This window comes from Palaemon carinicauda, chromosome 1 (assembly GCF_036898095.1).
Source record: "Palaemon carinicauda isolate YSFRI2023 chromosome 1, ASM3689809v2, whole genome shotgun sequence".
Taxonomy (NCBI): domain Eukaryota; kingdom Metazoa; phylum Arthropoda; class Malacostraca; order Decapoda; family Palaemonidae; genus Palaemon; species Palaemon carinicauda.
This window is the reverse complement of record NC_090725.1, coordinates 161,548,230-161,564,494: the sequence shown is the minus strand read 5'-3', so window position 1 is coordinate 161,564,494 and position 16,265 is coordinate 161,548,230. Positions and strand designations below refer to the sequence as shown.

Here is a 16,265-nt window from a genome sequence, read left to right as displayed (position 1 = left end):
AGTTTAACATTCTGGTGGTTGGTGTTCCAACAGTATGTCTATTGGTGTTCATTATGAATTTATATTAAATTGCCAAAATACAGGTAAACCCAACAAGACTGAGAAAGAACACCCAGACTACATTCCATGCATACTGCCTTTCAAGAAAGACAGCTATGCCAAAGCCAAACGACAACTTGAGAGGTATGAGCGAAATGACAAGAGAAGGCGATTGGTTTATAAGGCCAGCAGTAATACACCTCACACTTGTGTGCTGTAAACAGTTCAAAATAATTATTGTTTATCATCATTTTTAACTTGCAAGTGTCGCTAGAAGTTAGAACAGTTGTATTTTATATCTTATTATTCACCTGAAGCATTTAACTTTATATTGTAACGTGTTTTAGCAGCTCCATCCAAAGAATTCACGTTATCGTAAGCCATTGCTCTGGTTTGTTTTCACTTCGCTTGATTCCCGCGCTAGTGGTCACGTGATCGATGACGTCAGCTCGCGCTTATGAATATGCGCGGCATTGTACTGTACGAATTGTGTTATGGTTGTTTGTTAATTGGTGTTCATGAGCTACATAAAGTATATTTTTTTTTCTGGAAATGACTTAGAACTATTCTTAATTGTATCTAAATTTTTTAAGATGATATTTTTGATGTTATTATACATTTTTCATATATAAAAATAGGCAGTTATAAGCATTTTTAGATGGAGTTTTAAGTATTCACGGTTTTGAAATTAATGTTGCCAGTCTCGTTTGTACGGCGACAGATTTATTGAATATCTGCATATTTTACGTCTTTTGATTCTTTGATGGCAACATCCTTCCTGGATTCAGGCTCAAAAAACAAACGTCGAACTATAGTCAATCTCAATCTCTCTCTTACCAGGTATTATAATTGCTTCAAATATGATAAAGTTCACGAAAAATCATTGTCCCTTTCATTCCAGAATTAACTAGCATTTGCATGAGATATATTGTTTAAATGTACATACGATTCTTTTCACATTTGAAATTTCTCTATATCTTATATATATATATATATATATATATATATATATATATATATATATATATATATATATATATATATATATATATATGTATGTATATATAACTAAATGGTGATTAGATAGGTTGCAAAGCACAAAAAGGCATAGGCCTACCCACTATTTTATTACCATCCATTTGCAGTTGATTGCCATAACTTCCATTTATTTAATTTATTTTTGTTCTCCGAAACACCTCCCAATAAATTGTTGATTAGTTATGGCTGGAAACGAACAACTGAACGCGTACCCTTCAGGAACTGATGAAAAATGGCGTAATCTTGAGTGAAGACGCTCGAACCGCCGCGATTTTTTTAAGACATGAAGCATAGTCTGGCGGCAACTGCAGCGGTTGGAGGCTTCCCGCGCCTCCTATCTGGCCACCTACATAAGATACCTAAGGTTTCAATTTGCCGCGGGAACCTCTTGCCGCTAACCTCGCCGCTAGCCGCGCTTGGTCTGGCCGGGCCCTAATGACGTTAGACTAGCGACTTTCCAGCTTCACAATACATTCTCGGAATACATTTAGTTTATAACTTGTTGGTTACTATATTGTGTTTACACTGTATTTTCCGAGTTAAGATACGACTTCATTTAATATAAAACAAACGATTTTACTACTTGTGAGATTACTCTAGATCTCGAATACAAATGTTAACAAGATACTTTATACACATATTATTATTATTATTATTATTATTATTATTATTATTATTATTATTATTATTATTATTATTATTAACTGAGCTACAAGCTATTAGTTACACATTTATTTTACAGATTTGGATAAAACAGAATCTGACATGAGTGTAACATCCCCATTAGAGCTATGCATCCGCACAAAATGGCATGGAGCAGCTATCGAGTGGAATGGAATCGACCCTCTATTGTAGAATCAATGGATTGGTAGTGAAGCTGAAATCTCCAACTTATTACCTCTGTAGTAAAGAAACATTTTATCCAAACGTGCAATGATTGAATTGATTTTTGTCGATAATTGAAAAAAAGAACTTATTATATCTTGATACTTAACTTTGTTACCTCCTAAAATACTATATTTTACTCTGTTATCACATTTATCCAGATATAGTAATAATTTACTTTTTATTTGTTAAACCTGACGATACAGTACTAAATTATTCTTTTTAAGTAGTCATTTGCAAAGTAAAAGTTATATTTACTATCTTTTCATTGAAGTGAATAGCTGTTAGTAACTCTAATCTTCTGATATCACATAAAGTTTGTAAAATTAAGTTTTTATTGAAATTAAAATAAAAGCTCAAATGTCATTTAAGGCAGTCTGCATGCCAGCAATTGATGTCGGCTTTTAACAGATTAAGATTTTCATAGTTTTCCAAACTGTACAAAAATTCCGTCCAGTCTATTCACCTAATTTATAATGGTAAAAGCTTTGAGAGTAATCCAGCAAATTGTGTAAATATAAATGTTCTGGAAGAAAGCTGTGTATGCATAACATTCACGGTTAGCCTTTTTATATACACCTGTAATGTAAATTGTTGCAAATTATGTAAATTAGATGGATAATTTTGTACACTAAACAGTTCTCTAATAATGTTATTCACATAAATATTTCTCACTATAGAAAAGGTTCCCTGAAATTTAGTTATTTTCTTAACACACTTTTGTACTTAGCTTTGATAGAAATATGAAAATTACTTTAGAAACAGAAATGTTACAGAAGTTTTCTTTTACAGATTAATAATCCTTCTACAATAAGTAGTTCCTTGCTTTACTTGCTGTGACTCGGGGCTGGATGGCCTCTCCCACTGTAGCTCCAGTCAAAGTGGCCCAAATTTTATGAATCAAGTAAATTGAACTATTTATTGTGACTGAAGGATCTAGAAAATTTTAATTTGTTCTTATTAACATTTTCAATGTAGTGTCACCTATAATACAAAGCCATATATATATATATATATATATATATATATATATATATATATATATATATATATATATATACTGTATATTTACATATATATATATATATATATATATATATATATATATATTTGGATATATATATAATTTATATATATATATATATATATATATATATATATATATATATATATATATATATATATTTGGATATATATATATATATATATATATATATATATATATACTGTATATATATATATATATATATATATATATATATATATATATATATATATATATACTGTATGTATATGTATATGCATATATATAGATGAATATATATATATATATATATATATATATATATATATATATTTATATATATGTATACATATATATAGTATACAGTAAATATATATATATGTATATATATATATATATATATATATATATATATATATATATATATATATTTATTTATTTATTTATATATATGTATACATACATATTAAAAAATTGATTGAAACACAACTTTGCCATAAGTTTAATAACTGTACAATTCAAAGGTATTGTGCACTAATTTGAAGTTCAACACAAATTTATGTAAATTTATGTAAAAAAAAGAGTGCAGAAATTTAAGAAGCTGTAAGTCTAGTCATATCTGCAATTGCTGTGATATGTTATTTTCTGTAATGATATTAGTTCCGTCCTACATTTAAAAATGCATGATAAATAAAATATTTATTAATACTCAGAATTTGGGATTCTATCCTCATTTTCATATTAGGTACCAAGGGACTTTGTAAAAACATAGTTAAGCCTATCATTTATGATATTTCTCAGCTGATAGCAGTTAGAGGTAAAGTAGAAATAAGATATCAAAAGCATATCATTGAAGCATAATACCTACCATATTTGTAGAGCTCGTATATTATTTTATAGCATTTAGAAGATTATATTCTACAGGCTACAAGGAGAAAATTTAACAAATTTTATTGCCTTAGCATGCTGAGAAAATATTAGAGGTGCTGAGAAAAGGGTAAAGAAAAATTTGACAATACAGTATTCAATCTGGGAAAACAGGCAATTTTTCCAGAAACAGAAGGCATGAGGAGGATATGTTTAGCATCTTACTATAAAACACAAATAAACATAGGCAATATTTTTTGAAGCAGAATGTATTAGAAAGATGTACAAAGCTACTTACTATATCAAAAGATCAAACTTGAAGCCAATAACAGACATATAATGCAAGTTTTATGTAAACGTTGGTAGCCATCTAGAATCCACAAACATTTCCTTATTGTATTCATTAGTAATGTAGAAAACTATCGAGGAGTGTAGTATTGGCAAGAGAAGAACCCGAGGAAGAGGCGATAGAAATATTTCAGAATTAGAGTTGAAAATAGAGAGAAAAAGACTAATTTTACGGGTTTGAGGAAGGATGTAAAAGAACAGATACAGATGGGGTATCTGTCAAGAGGTGGGTGAGTGAACATGCGCTTAATGCTTTTGCTAATAGTTGACTTACTAGAAAGAATAACACTCCGAACGGATCTCACCCTGTACAGTACTTCATTTCCACAAGGGAAATGAGTAATAAACATCCTATCAGAAACCAAAGAAAATCTATTGATAGTTTCTTACTGCACCTTATTGTCAATCCCTATCGATGAAGTGACAATCCAAAGACGATCCCTGGCCTGAAGGGGCCGAGCCTTCATGAACTCTAGTATTTATAAAAACAGCAGTAACAATGAAATTGAAATATAAGAGTTAAATTTCCAGAAATTGTCAAGTATATCAATGGTGTTACTGGGATAGCCAATTGGAAAATAACTGGTGAATGTAACACCAAAGGGCAGCCCTATACAAAGGTGAGGGCTAACAATATTGATGAGGGTGAGTGTTAGGAGAGGTGTCCTTCGCAGAGAAGTAAACAATTGTTTAATGTAGAAAGGTTGGATGTATAGCTTCCAGAGGAGAAATAGCAAATAAACCTCAGAAACTTTTAAAGTTATTTTGTATTTTTTTGTAGCAATAGAAACCTCAATCCTTTAATTAGGGAGATTGATGCAACGCGAGATGAAGACGGTTGTTAAAATGGCCTTTCGGCCCAGGAATGTAAGGGATGGTTGAGGAGGGAAGTTAAAGGTTTGTGATTTGTTCCTGTTCGACAAACAAACAATCGTCCTTTAATTAGGGAAACTCACTCCTTGGTGGGTTGGATTTGGAAGTTCCCTTAGAACCAAACTGGATGGTTCATTTTCTTCCCTGGAAGTGTTCACCTCTTGGTAATGTACAGGAGCCAAGTGGTGATGCCAACAACCTCCTAACTGTCTTTTTCTTAAGGATGAAAAGATTGATAGGGACCGTCCTGTGCATGGATGCATGTACTCAATTAAATCAAGAAACCCTTTCCCCTAAGCCTAAAGGGATATCAGTTTGGAATCATATATCTGTATGATGATCAATGGGTTAATATAAATTTCCACCATCCTCCCCCTCATTTACGGAGGTGTGGTTGAGATACTTCTTTATGCATAAAGAATGGTGCTTCGAAGTGTAACTTACCAGCATGCAACGATTCGACTACTATGTCCCTGAAGATGATGATCAGAAAAATGAAGAAGAGCCTGTCATTCTACCATTCATTTCAGACTACATGTTAGCATAGATGTGATGCTTTCTGTCCCTTGTGGGAGCTGGGCTGGTTGCACAAGTACTTGAGCAGCCACCACATGACCAAGCACAATGGTGTCATAGGTAGAAGGCCATGAAGGTGGTCTGTCCTTTTTCTTGGTCCTGCTAGTACTAGCATATAGTCTCTGATACTCTGGCCTAAGGTCCTTTTCAGGTAACACCACACAGCATCTCCTCTTGATCACCACTCGATGCTGCACGAAGAGAGGGAATGAAGGTCTTGAACCTGGGGCCATGTGCATGTCGAGATGCTGGATAGTCTCCACCCATAAAGAGCAAGCAGATTGGGATTCCATTCAGTATTGGGCCATCTGGGAGCCACTAGTCCTGGCATAAATAGCACCATGTTGATTAACAGCTGGATCAGGCTAAATGGAGGTAAAGCGTGTGCATCCAGGTAATCCCATGGGTGTTGGAAGGCGTCTTCGAACACAGCTCATGGGTCTAAAACAAGGGAGCAAACACAGAGAGCTTCCAGTGAGCCCCAAAGGGCAAGAAGCCTCTCCACAACGCAAAGGATGTAAGGAATACTTCAACCCTACAACCTGTCCTGAGCGACTGAAATGCATCTTGGTGATAACTCTATTGTACAGATCGTCGCGCAGATGTGCATTCACTTTGTTAGCTCACAGTGATGGCACGAGGCCATGCCTCCTTGCTTACTGACATGAGTGACTACGGTGGTGTTGCTGCTCATCAAAACTACTGACTGCCTCCTCAAACATTTTTGGAATACTTGCAACTCTAGAAAGGCTGCTTATATTTCAAGGACGTTGATGCCTCTCTTCTCGAGACCAAACAGCTGAGACGACCATTGAAAGGATCTCTGGTGTGGAGATACCTGTGAGAAACGAGATTCTCCACCTAGGAAAGGTAACTAAGAAGACTACCAGCATTGAGCTAGTATATCTGTCAGGAAAAGGAATGACCACATAACCTCCTTCGGCCTACTAATGCAACTGTCTAATGGAAAGACTCTCGCTGTCTATCATAACATGCACAGGTATTTCAAATGATTCTTGGGTATGATTTCTTTCTGCTTACCACAATCCCCAAATCATAGCAAAATGTGAGAATTCGATCTTGATCCTGTAGCTACTGCCTCTCCTAGAAGGCCAGGATCAGCCAATTATTGAGATACAATAACAGACATATGCCTGGCGAGTGGGCTCATGTAGCTACCAAGATCAACCTCTAAGTAAACACCTGGGAAACCATACACAGTCCGAAGCACAAAGTCTTGAACTGGTACAATGTACCATAGAGGGTGAAGCAGAGATATTGTATAAGGAAGACTAATAAACAATCACAAAACTAGGGCTTGGTGCCATCATTCCTCTCCTTTTTTAAGATATTGTGATCTCTTTTTGGATGAACCAGAATATGTTGCATATAAATTCCTCCGATACCAAAACTAACTCTAAATACACCCAATTCACAGATTCAAACCACAACGATCGCTACCTGCATTTGCATAACAGTAAAATGCAACACATTTGAAGATAATTCCTAAAACATCTTCAACTAATATCGTCTATCATTTAAGGAAAATAAGGACAAATCATAATGCAAACCCATTTTCTGAATGTTACCAGAATATTTTGACAGGTTTTCATCATCAAAAGAAATGTAGGCTACTCTTTTATTAGTTATGACTACATGAAATGAATGAGAACTTTGTATATATGTAATCTAGTAAACTGTAGATCAAGAGTTTTGTTTGGTGAAGCAAGAAACATTATTTTGGGAGCAGATCAGGCCAACCGTACCATGCATCTGCCTTTCTTAAACCAAGAAACTTGTATCCTTTACCCATAAGATATTCAGTCAAATGATCAATTCCTTCTGGGATGTGGACAATTTCAATACACATTAATCGAAACGTGATTTTGTCCCATGGAATCGTCTTTAGTATCTGTAAGAAAAATAATTTATGGTCAAGATAAGAAAAATTAGATTTTGTATTAAGAATCGCTATTCTATTGCTATAAAATTTCAATATCTTGGGATTTGAATCATCATTTTGCTACAACAGATTTACTGCACTGACAAACATACTAACTTTGACTTCAAAGGCTTCAATATCTAGAGATAGGAAGTCAACAACTTCAACATTTAAGGCTCGAAGAATTGAATACAGGGGAATACCCTTCAATATCATGCCTTTGTCACTCAGATGGCTACTTGTTCCCAAGGCAATGGTAGACCTGCAAAGTAAAATACTTTACCACTCAACATTAGTCATAAAAAGCTAAACATAAGAAATAGCTGACACAGAACTATGATTAGAAGCAAGGGTGAAAAGTTCGAGAAAAAACTATATCTTTCATGGACTTCTGATAATCAAACATGTGCATAAAACATGAAAGAATTTTGGACTAGTAATACCATAGTATGTAAATTACCATTAATTCTTGTATAACTTAATGTACTGCAGTATATTTGCTAAATAATTTTCATCAGAGTATCATTATGAAAAGTTTTGTAAATATTCTTTTAATCTATTTATTTCAGCAAAGTGCCAGAATTGTTTAAAAAATCCTTACAAGATCAATAAATTTATGTTACCTAGTCCTTAACAGTCGCAGCAAGTGGCATGCAATTAAAATTCTATTTCTGTACATATTTAGGCCTTGTTTTATACTCTTCTGCACTATTATAAAAAGGATTACTGATATTTTAGCAGAATTTTTTTTCACAGGAGACACCTAGGCTTATCCGTTCACTGGCATAATCTATTCCTTTTTCTCTTGCAGGTGAAAAATTTTAAGATTGGGAGACATATTTCATGTAAAACTAGATTTTTTGGCCTCAGGCCATGTTGTCCTGATGGAAGTTCCTTCGTTAGTAGCTTCCTAGGTTATATTTGACTACAGTGATATATCTCAGAGAATTTACCAAAGGTATCCAGAATTCTAACTCTTGGAGCGAATATCCCTTTAAGAATTTTAAAAGGGATATCGCATAATATCAGAGGACGTATTCTTGACACGTCGCAGAGCTATCTACACCCCTAATAGCGTTTTCGCTTCGAGGGGAAAGTGGCAAGAATATAGGAGAGCCGTTATTAAGGCAACGTTCTTACTGTACTGTAAACAGGCTCCATCCACCGCGTGGTGCCATCTAGCCATTCTTTCCCTTGTAGCTTTGCTGACCGGTGTTTATCCCGTGTTATCTCTCGCTATTTTGGACTTATTTCGGTGCTATGATGTCTTCACCAGCCTCATCTGCTTCTGGAAAGTTAAGTAATATCTTTGAATTGTGTAAATGTAAGCTCTTGCCAGTTTTACTCTTCTATTGAGATCGTAATTAACGTAACAAGAGCTGTTGCCAGCCGGATGGCGTCATGGACGCGGTCGTTCTTTCTTGTACAATTAGTTAGCCAGAACGACTTTCCCGGCATCGCTTGCTTTTTAACTTTAGCTATTTAGCAATTTAGCTAGGGATTTTTATATTATGCCCTTGTTGTCGTGGCTTTGGCTAATTATGATCGAGCCTCACGAGTACTAGGCTTTCTAGCCTAGGCACCTTCACACTTCATGCATGATATAACCTTCCTGGTAAAGTTTTATTGAAGCTCAGGCAATATTTTATACATTTAAGATATTACTGCATAAAATTTTCCTCTTCCAAGATAGTATACGAGAGAGTTTCAGTGAACGATTCTCACTGCACCTAGACTACTAGCCTAGGGGCTTTAGTATACTTCCATACATGTCCCCAATTGCTCTTGTATTGTCTTTTAAGGGGAGACTGACACCTCCTATACCTTTCAAGCCAATACCAATCTCCTGGTGGGATTTAAGAGCAATTCCTCTCCCCTCTGACTAGCCTAGGCTATCCTCGGTTAGCTTTGCCCTGAACTGAGTTCTGGCAAATCTTTACTGGGGTGTTCCATTTCTTTCTCTTAATCACTGAGTCGGTTTTGAGCTTAGAACGGGACATCAGAGTAGAATGTCTGTGTTTTGCAACCGCCCGTCTCGGTGAAATGATTTCCCAAGTCAGGTTAGGTTGCCTTTACAGGAGGCTAGACCTCCCTAGGCCATACCCTGGAGGTCTTCTATGACAATTCCTCCTCCTATGGCCTAGCAGACAGTCCTGTGCTGGTAGATCTTAAGCCGAAGAATTGATTTCTTCCACTTCCTAAGATCTCTGGTACGAGATTCTGTTCCCCTTTGAGATTGCGTCCTGTGTGCCGCCTTCTCGCTTAGACTAACCCAACCTGGGGAATTGAATTCCCCAACTATGAGGTCGTCTAATATGGGATCAGAATCGCTCAGGTCGGTAGTGCCTTCGGGTATTACCTCACCTATAGGACCCTTGCCCCGCCCCTTCTGTCCCTTTTGTGTTGGCCTAGCCATCACATACCCTGGCCGTCATTCTACATTCGACTCTATGGGTAGTCTGAAGAATGGGCCTGAGGTTCCCTGCCTGCCGCCGGCTGAGCCGGCTGCTGGCAGGAACCCTCATCTTTCTTAGAGTGTTCTTCAGTCCTCCCTTGGACTGCGTTCCATATCCATGCTACCAATATGGATGGGATATGGTTGGATGGAAGCCCGAATCTAATTCCCCCTTCCATTTGAACCCTCATTCCGATGTAGGCAGGCAAGGCTGAGCCTTTGCCTTCCTCCATCCTTTCTTTTCCTTTGCCTTTCCTCATCCTGGGCCGACTGCCATGTTGGACGCCTGTCTGCCGGCAGTCAGCTCTGACGCCAATTGCAATGGGCGCCGCTGATCGACGACCCAACGGCAATAGGCATACTCTGACCGGCCGCCGGCAACTATGCTGTCTGCCGGCGGCCGGCCACCCAAAGTCTAGACATTTACCCGCCGGCTGCCGGCGGGTCCTACTTGATAGAGGGATCCTTTGGCGGCCGGCGATCTGCCGCCCATCATCCTGAAGGCAGTGCTTACCTTCAATAACCCAGAACATGCCGGCATATGCCGGCAGGCACGGCAGTTCTGGCGGCATGCCGCCGGTAGAGCAACTGCCGGCGACCTGCCGCCCATCATCTTGAAGGCAGTGCTTACCTTCAATAGCCCAGAACATGCCGGCAGGTATGGCAGTACTGGCGGCATGCCGCCGGCAGTCAGTGCTGTAGCCCATACTAGTTTTTCCAACCTACAAGGTGCTTCTGGGCAGCCTATTGTGAAACCGTCACATTTAAGAGAGCAATTCTCTCTGCTTTTTAATGGTTAACAACCATTACCAAACCCCCAATATTGAATCTAGAAAACAGTGTTAAAAGGCACTTTATATCCAAGGATATTATCTGCCCTTAAATTCGTTAAGAATTTAGTATTCAATATTGAAGGAGGTCATAGCAATGGGGTGGAGACACAAGTAGGTGTCTTTTCCTTTTTCTAGCTTACCCTATCCTAAGCTAAATATTATTTAAAAATATGTATGATGAAACCTGAGAATTTCACCGAATACTTATATGCTTTTCTTTCTTTACAGGAGGAGCATCCCGAGTGCGGGAACAACTTCTGCAGGGTCCGCAGTAAAAACTTCTGCGGCCATGACATGTGCAGGGCCCACGCTCGCTGCGCAGTCACGAAGGGATCTCTTAAGTATTGGGACCCACAGGTATGTACCGTTTGTGACAAACTGGTAAAGGAGGCTTTTGATGATCAAAAGTCTACAGAGTCAAGGGATGCAGCAAGAGAGACGCTGCGAAAATGGGTCAGGGGTTTTCAGAAGAACACCTCTGGCTCATACCTTCCTAATGAGAGGATGAGGGACTGTCTGTTCCCTAGGGCATCTTCGGATGCAATCGTTCCCCAGGCTCAACCCGAGATTCCCCTCGTCCAGATTCCGATAGAATCAGTTGTATCGGACGCCTTGAAGGGCACCCAACTAGAGGACAACATGTCGGTTGTCTCAGAGGAGACTGAACATAATCTCCTGGTAGAAGAACTGGAACAGGAGGATGATGTACCCCCTGAAGGCGAAACCGAGAAAGCCAAAACGATTTCGGTGTCTTCTGCTATGGTGGCCGAGCCGGTGCCTTCGACTTCTTCTGGCCCCCAGTTAGACTCGATCACGAGTACGTTGCACTCACTTTTGTCCATGTTCCAGGACATGCAAAAGAAATCGTCTGAGAAGGAGGCTTCTCTTCGGACGGAGATGCACCAGCTCGTGGCAACGCGTTTAGCCCCAAAGAAGCTAAACATCAAGGATCTTCCTGCCTTCTCTGACATCAATCCTTGGAGGTATGCGGAGCATATGCCGATTTCAGGTGGGAAGATCTTCCTCTCCGAGAAACTGGGCACTGTCCCAGTAGATGATGTAGAGTTCTGGCCCAGCAAAGGGGCCTATCCGGATTGCTATGTCCGCCTGAGGACGAAACCTTCGTCCAAAGAGGAGACAGAGCCGAAAGAGGTCATCGTTCTTGACCTCCCCAAGGCCCAGGCCTTATTTACCAACACCTTGAAAGAGAGGGCCTTTACTAGCTCCAAGGTGCTGGCTCTCAGCAAAAAGCACCCTTCCTTTATTGCTGATCCCTCTCGTGCCTTTCCCTTTATGGACAAAGGGCTTAAGGCTGCCTTAAAGGCGGTTGAGGCGGGGAAACCTTGTCCTACACTCGAGGAGTGTAGACCCTTTTCCCTCGCCTTCCCATCGGATGATGCGTACTGGAAAGATGTTCACAACACTTTCACAGTCAGGAAGCTGGAGGCAGACATTGCCGGACGACAGTTCGGTGAAGACCTCCCGAAGTTGTCGGACTTTCTCCTGCGCAGAGAGCAGGGGACAAAAGAACGTCTTGCCGCCTCTATGTCTCTGCAGATGGGGCTTGAGACAATGGCAAGCATTTCGGAAACCCCAGACATGTACATGGTCTTTGTCAAGGCTCATTTGGCGACGGTCACCAAAGACCTGTTCAATTTCATTAAAGCCCGAAGGGCTTGTTGAGAGTTCGTGTTCGCCTCGGCTGCGGTGAGGCACGAACCAAGGAAGCTGATAGCTTCCAACATCTGGGGAAAATACCTCTTCCCAAGCGAAGTGGTCAAAGAGGTCGTGGACAAAGCCGCAATGGACAATAGGAATCTCCTCTCCACGTGAGGCTTGTCCTCCAAGAGAAAGTCTTCCACTGAAGAGGGTCCCCAGCCAAAAAGGAAGACGAAACGACCAAGAGTGCCCTCTCGTCCCAGGCAACAACAACAGCTACCCATGGCCAGGGTGCAACAGACGGTAGCACAACCAACCACCACCTTCCAGCTGGTGCCCCAGACGGTGGCGACACAGTCGCCCGCTTTCACCCCAGCTTTCGAAAGGCAGTCAACGACCTTTGGGCCGAAGTCTCGAGGTTCCTTTCGAGGATCCTCTAAACACCCCTCCAGAGGCAGGGGCAACAGAGGTGGGCGTGGACGTGGCCAAGGAGGTAAATCCTCCAACCAGCACTCTAAGTGAGATGCGACCGGTAGGAGGGAGACTTCTCCTCTTTCGGAATCACTGGACCTTCGGTCCCTGGGCCCACAGCTTAGTCAAGAATGGACTAGGGTGGAGTTGGAACACAACTCCACCAAACTTCCCTCAAGTCTTCCAACACTCAACCCCCATATTGGAAGAATATGTTCAGGAACTCTTAAACAAGAGAATTATAAGAAGGGCGAAGTCCATCAAATTCCAAGGAAGGTTATTTTCTGTTCCGAAGAAGGACTCTGAAAAGCTCAGAGTCATTCTGGATGCTTCAACACATAAGGACCCTTTTGCCCAAACAGGCATATACAGTCTCCATAGACATGACGGATGCGTACTGGCACGTCCCAATCAACCGTCAAGTTTCCCCCTACCTAAGGTTCAAACTACAGAAAAGACAGTACGTCTTCAGAGCCATGCCCTTTAGCCTAAACATAGCTCCAAGGGTATTTACCAAGCTTGCAAATGCAGTCATTCATCAATTACGCCTAAAGGGAATAAAGGTGGTAGCCTACCTGGACGACTGGCTGGTGTGGGCAGCATCCAAGGAGGAGTGCACGCAAGCCTCCAAGGAAGTGATCCAGTTCCTGGAACACCTAGGATTCAAGATCAACTTAGAAAAGTCTCGTCTTTCTCCAGCTCAGACGTTCCAGTGGCTGGGTGTCCACTGGGACTTACAGTCACACTGCCTTTCCATTCCATCAATGAAGAGGAAAGAGATAGCGGGATCTGTCAAGAGACTCCTTCAATCCGCCTGGATATCAAGAAGGCATCAGGAGAGTGTTTTGGGGTCCCTCCAGTTTGCCTCAGTGACAGACCCAGTGTTGAGAGCTCAATTAAAAGATACATCAGGAGTTTGGAGAAAATACACATCAAACGCTCGAAGAGACCTATACCAAATCGTCTGCGATCCCTACTCAAGCCATGGTCGGAGGTCAAGAACCTAAAGAAGAAGGTACCCTTGCAACCACCTCCACCATCAGCCACCGTTCACACAGATGCCTCAAAGGAAGGGTGGGGAGGCCACTCTCATCATCGGTAAGTCAAAGGAACCTGGTCTTCCCTCTTCAAAACCTTCCACATCAACTTTCTGGAAGCCATGGCAGTTTTTCTCTCACTGAAGAAACTGAAACTTTGCTGTTCGATCCACATCCGACTGGTTCTAGACAGCGAGGTTGTAATGAGATGCCTAAATCGACAGGGCTCGAGATCGCCTCAATTAAATCAAGTAATACTGGCCATCCTCCGACTAGCGGAGAAGAAGAGATGGCACTTGTCAGCGGTCCACCTTCAAGGATTCCGCAATGTAACAGCGAACGCTCTTTCCAGGTTCAACCCAGTAGAGTCAGAATGGTCCCTAGACGCAAGATCATTCTCCTTCATCTTACGCAAAGTCCTAGGACTGCAGAGAGACCTCTTCGCAACGAGCGACAACAAGAAGCTACCCCGGTATGTAGCCCCGTACGAGGATCCTCTAGCGGAAGCGACGGATGCGATGTCTATAGATTGGAACATATGGTCCAAGATATACCTGTTCCCTCCAACCAACCTTCTGCTGAAAGTCCTCGACAAGCTGAGATCCTTTCACTGAACAGCAGCGATAGTGGCCCACAAGTGGCCCAACAGCGTTTGGTTCCCCCTAGTAACGGAACTATGCCTGAAGCTGATCCCGTTGCCGGATCCAGTTCTGACTCAGCAAGTGCAGAAATTGACTGTCTCAGCTTCATCACAGAAGTCCCGGAACCTTCATCTCATGATTTTCTTACCTTAGCAGTCAAGAAAAGGTTCGGGATTTCAAGGGACAGTATTGACTTCTTAGAAGAATACAAGTCAAAGTCAACAAGAAGACAATATGAGTCTTCCTGGAAAAAATGGGTCGCCTTTGTCAAGGCAAAGAACCCTAAGGAGATTTCTACGGATTTCTGTTTATCCTTCTTCATCCATCTCCATGAACAAGGTCTAGCAGCCAATACAATCACAACGTGCAAATCTGCCCTAACCAGACCAGTGCTTTACGCCTTCCAGGTAGACTTCTCTAACGAAATCTTCAACAAGATTCCAAAAGCCTGCGCTAAACTTCGGCCCGCAGCCCCTTCAAAGCCCATTTCATGGTCTCTGGACAAGGTTCTTCACTTAGCATCAACTCTGAACAATGAAGATTGTTCTCTAAAGGACTTGACTCAAAAGGTGATATTCTTATTTGCACTAGCCTCGGGAGCCAGAGTCAGTGAAACAGTGGCCCTCTCGAGGGACAATGGCCACATTCAGTTCACAGACTGCGGAGAACTGAACCTCTTTCCGGACCCAACGTTTCTCGCCAAGAACGAGCTGCCCACTAAGAGATAGGGTCCCTGGAGAATCTGCCCTCTGAAGGAAGAAGCATCCCTCTGCCCAGTGGAATGTCTAAAGGTCTATCTTCGTAGAACTTCAGACTTTGAGGGAGGTCAGCTTTTCAGGGGAGAAAAATCAGGTTCAACGTTATCCTTGGAACAGATAAGGGCAAAAATCACCTATTTTATTAGCAGAGCGGATCCAGACAGTACACCCGCAGGTCATGATCCGAGGAAAGTTGCCTCGTCTCTAAATTTCTTTCAGACTATGTCGTTTGAAAGCCTTCGCGCTTACACTGGATGGAAGTCATCCGGAGTCTTCTTCAAACACTACACGAAGCAATTACAGGAGATAAAGCATTTTGTGGTGGCAGCAGGTAGTGTTTTAAAACCTGCCGTCTGATTTCTGCGAAGAACAGTGCACTATTTGGGACTTTTAGTGAAGGGTGTACATGATAGACTCTTAAGGTATATAATGTTGAGTGATGTGTCTAGTGACGACATTGTAGACTGTTCTAACTACACAGGTGACATTAAGCATAATAGACTAACACATGTGCCATGTATACGTAAATGCATAGTGTTCTTTGTAACAACAGAATACATAGTGAAATTTTTTACATATTTCCCATAGAGTGGCTTGTGTTCCCTTTTCAGGTGAAGCTTATTATATTTCTGTTTTTACTAATTATGCTTTTATGCAGATTCATGCAGCATAAAATGTAATTGATTGTTACAACCATGATTTTTATTTTCTATTTGTAATAAACAATAGTAGGAATCTTTGCGTCTCATTTCGCCCCAAATATTCTAAACTATGAATAAAAGTCAGAGCGTCTTTTGATCCTATTGATATTTAGGAAAA

The 16,265-nt window shown here is 40.5% G+C and overlaps 2 protein-coding genes across 3 annotated transcripts in view; one reads left to right on the top strand and one right to left on the bottom strand.

Moving 5' to 3' along the window:
* Positions 1-2,956, top strand: part of LOC137652787 (uncharacterized) — a 397,006-nt gene extending 394,050 nt beyond the window's left edge. For both annotated transcript variants that reach the window (XM_068386195.1, XM_068386201.1), the window contains exon 10: positions 1,820-2,956. In XM_068386195.1, the coding sequence (XP_068242296.1) occupies positions 1,820-1,932 (113 nt within the window). In that variant the 3' untranslated portion in view covers positions 1,933-2,956. The remainder of the gene's footprint in view (positions 1-1,819) is intronic.
* Positions 2,957-6,616: 3,660 nt separating this feature from the next.
* The window catches only part of LOC137652781 (protein Star-like), a 51,016-nt gene continuing 41,367 nt past the window's right edge, over positions 6,617-16,265 (bottom strand). The window contains exons 6-7 of the mRNA XM_068386188.1: positions 7,710-7,854; positions 6,617-7,562 (exon numbers count right to left, since the gene is read on the bottom strand). Coding sequence (XP_068242289.1) covers positions 7,386-7,562; positions 7,710-7,854 — 322 coding nt within the window. The 3' untranslated portion in view covers positions 6,617-7,385. The remainder of the gene's footprint in view (positions 7,563-7,709; positions 7,855-16,265) is intronic.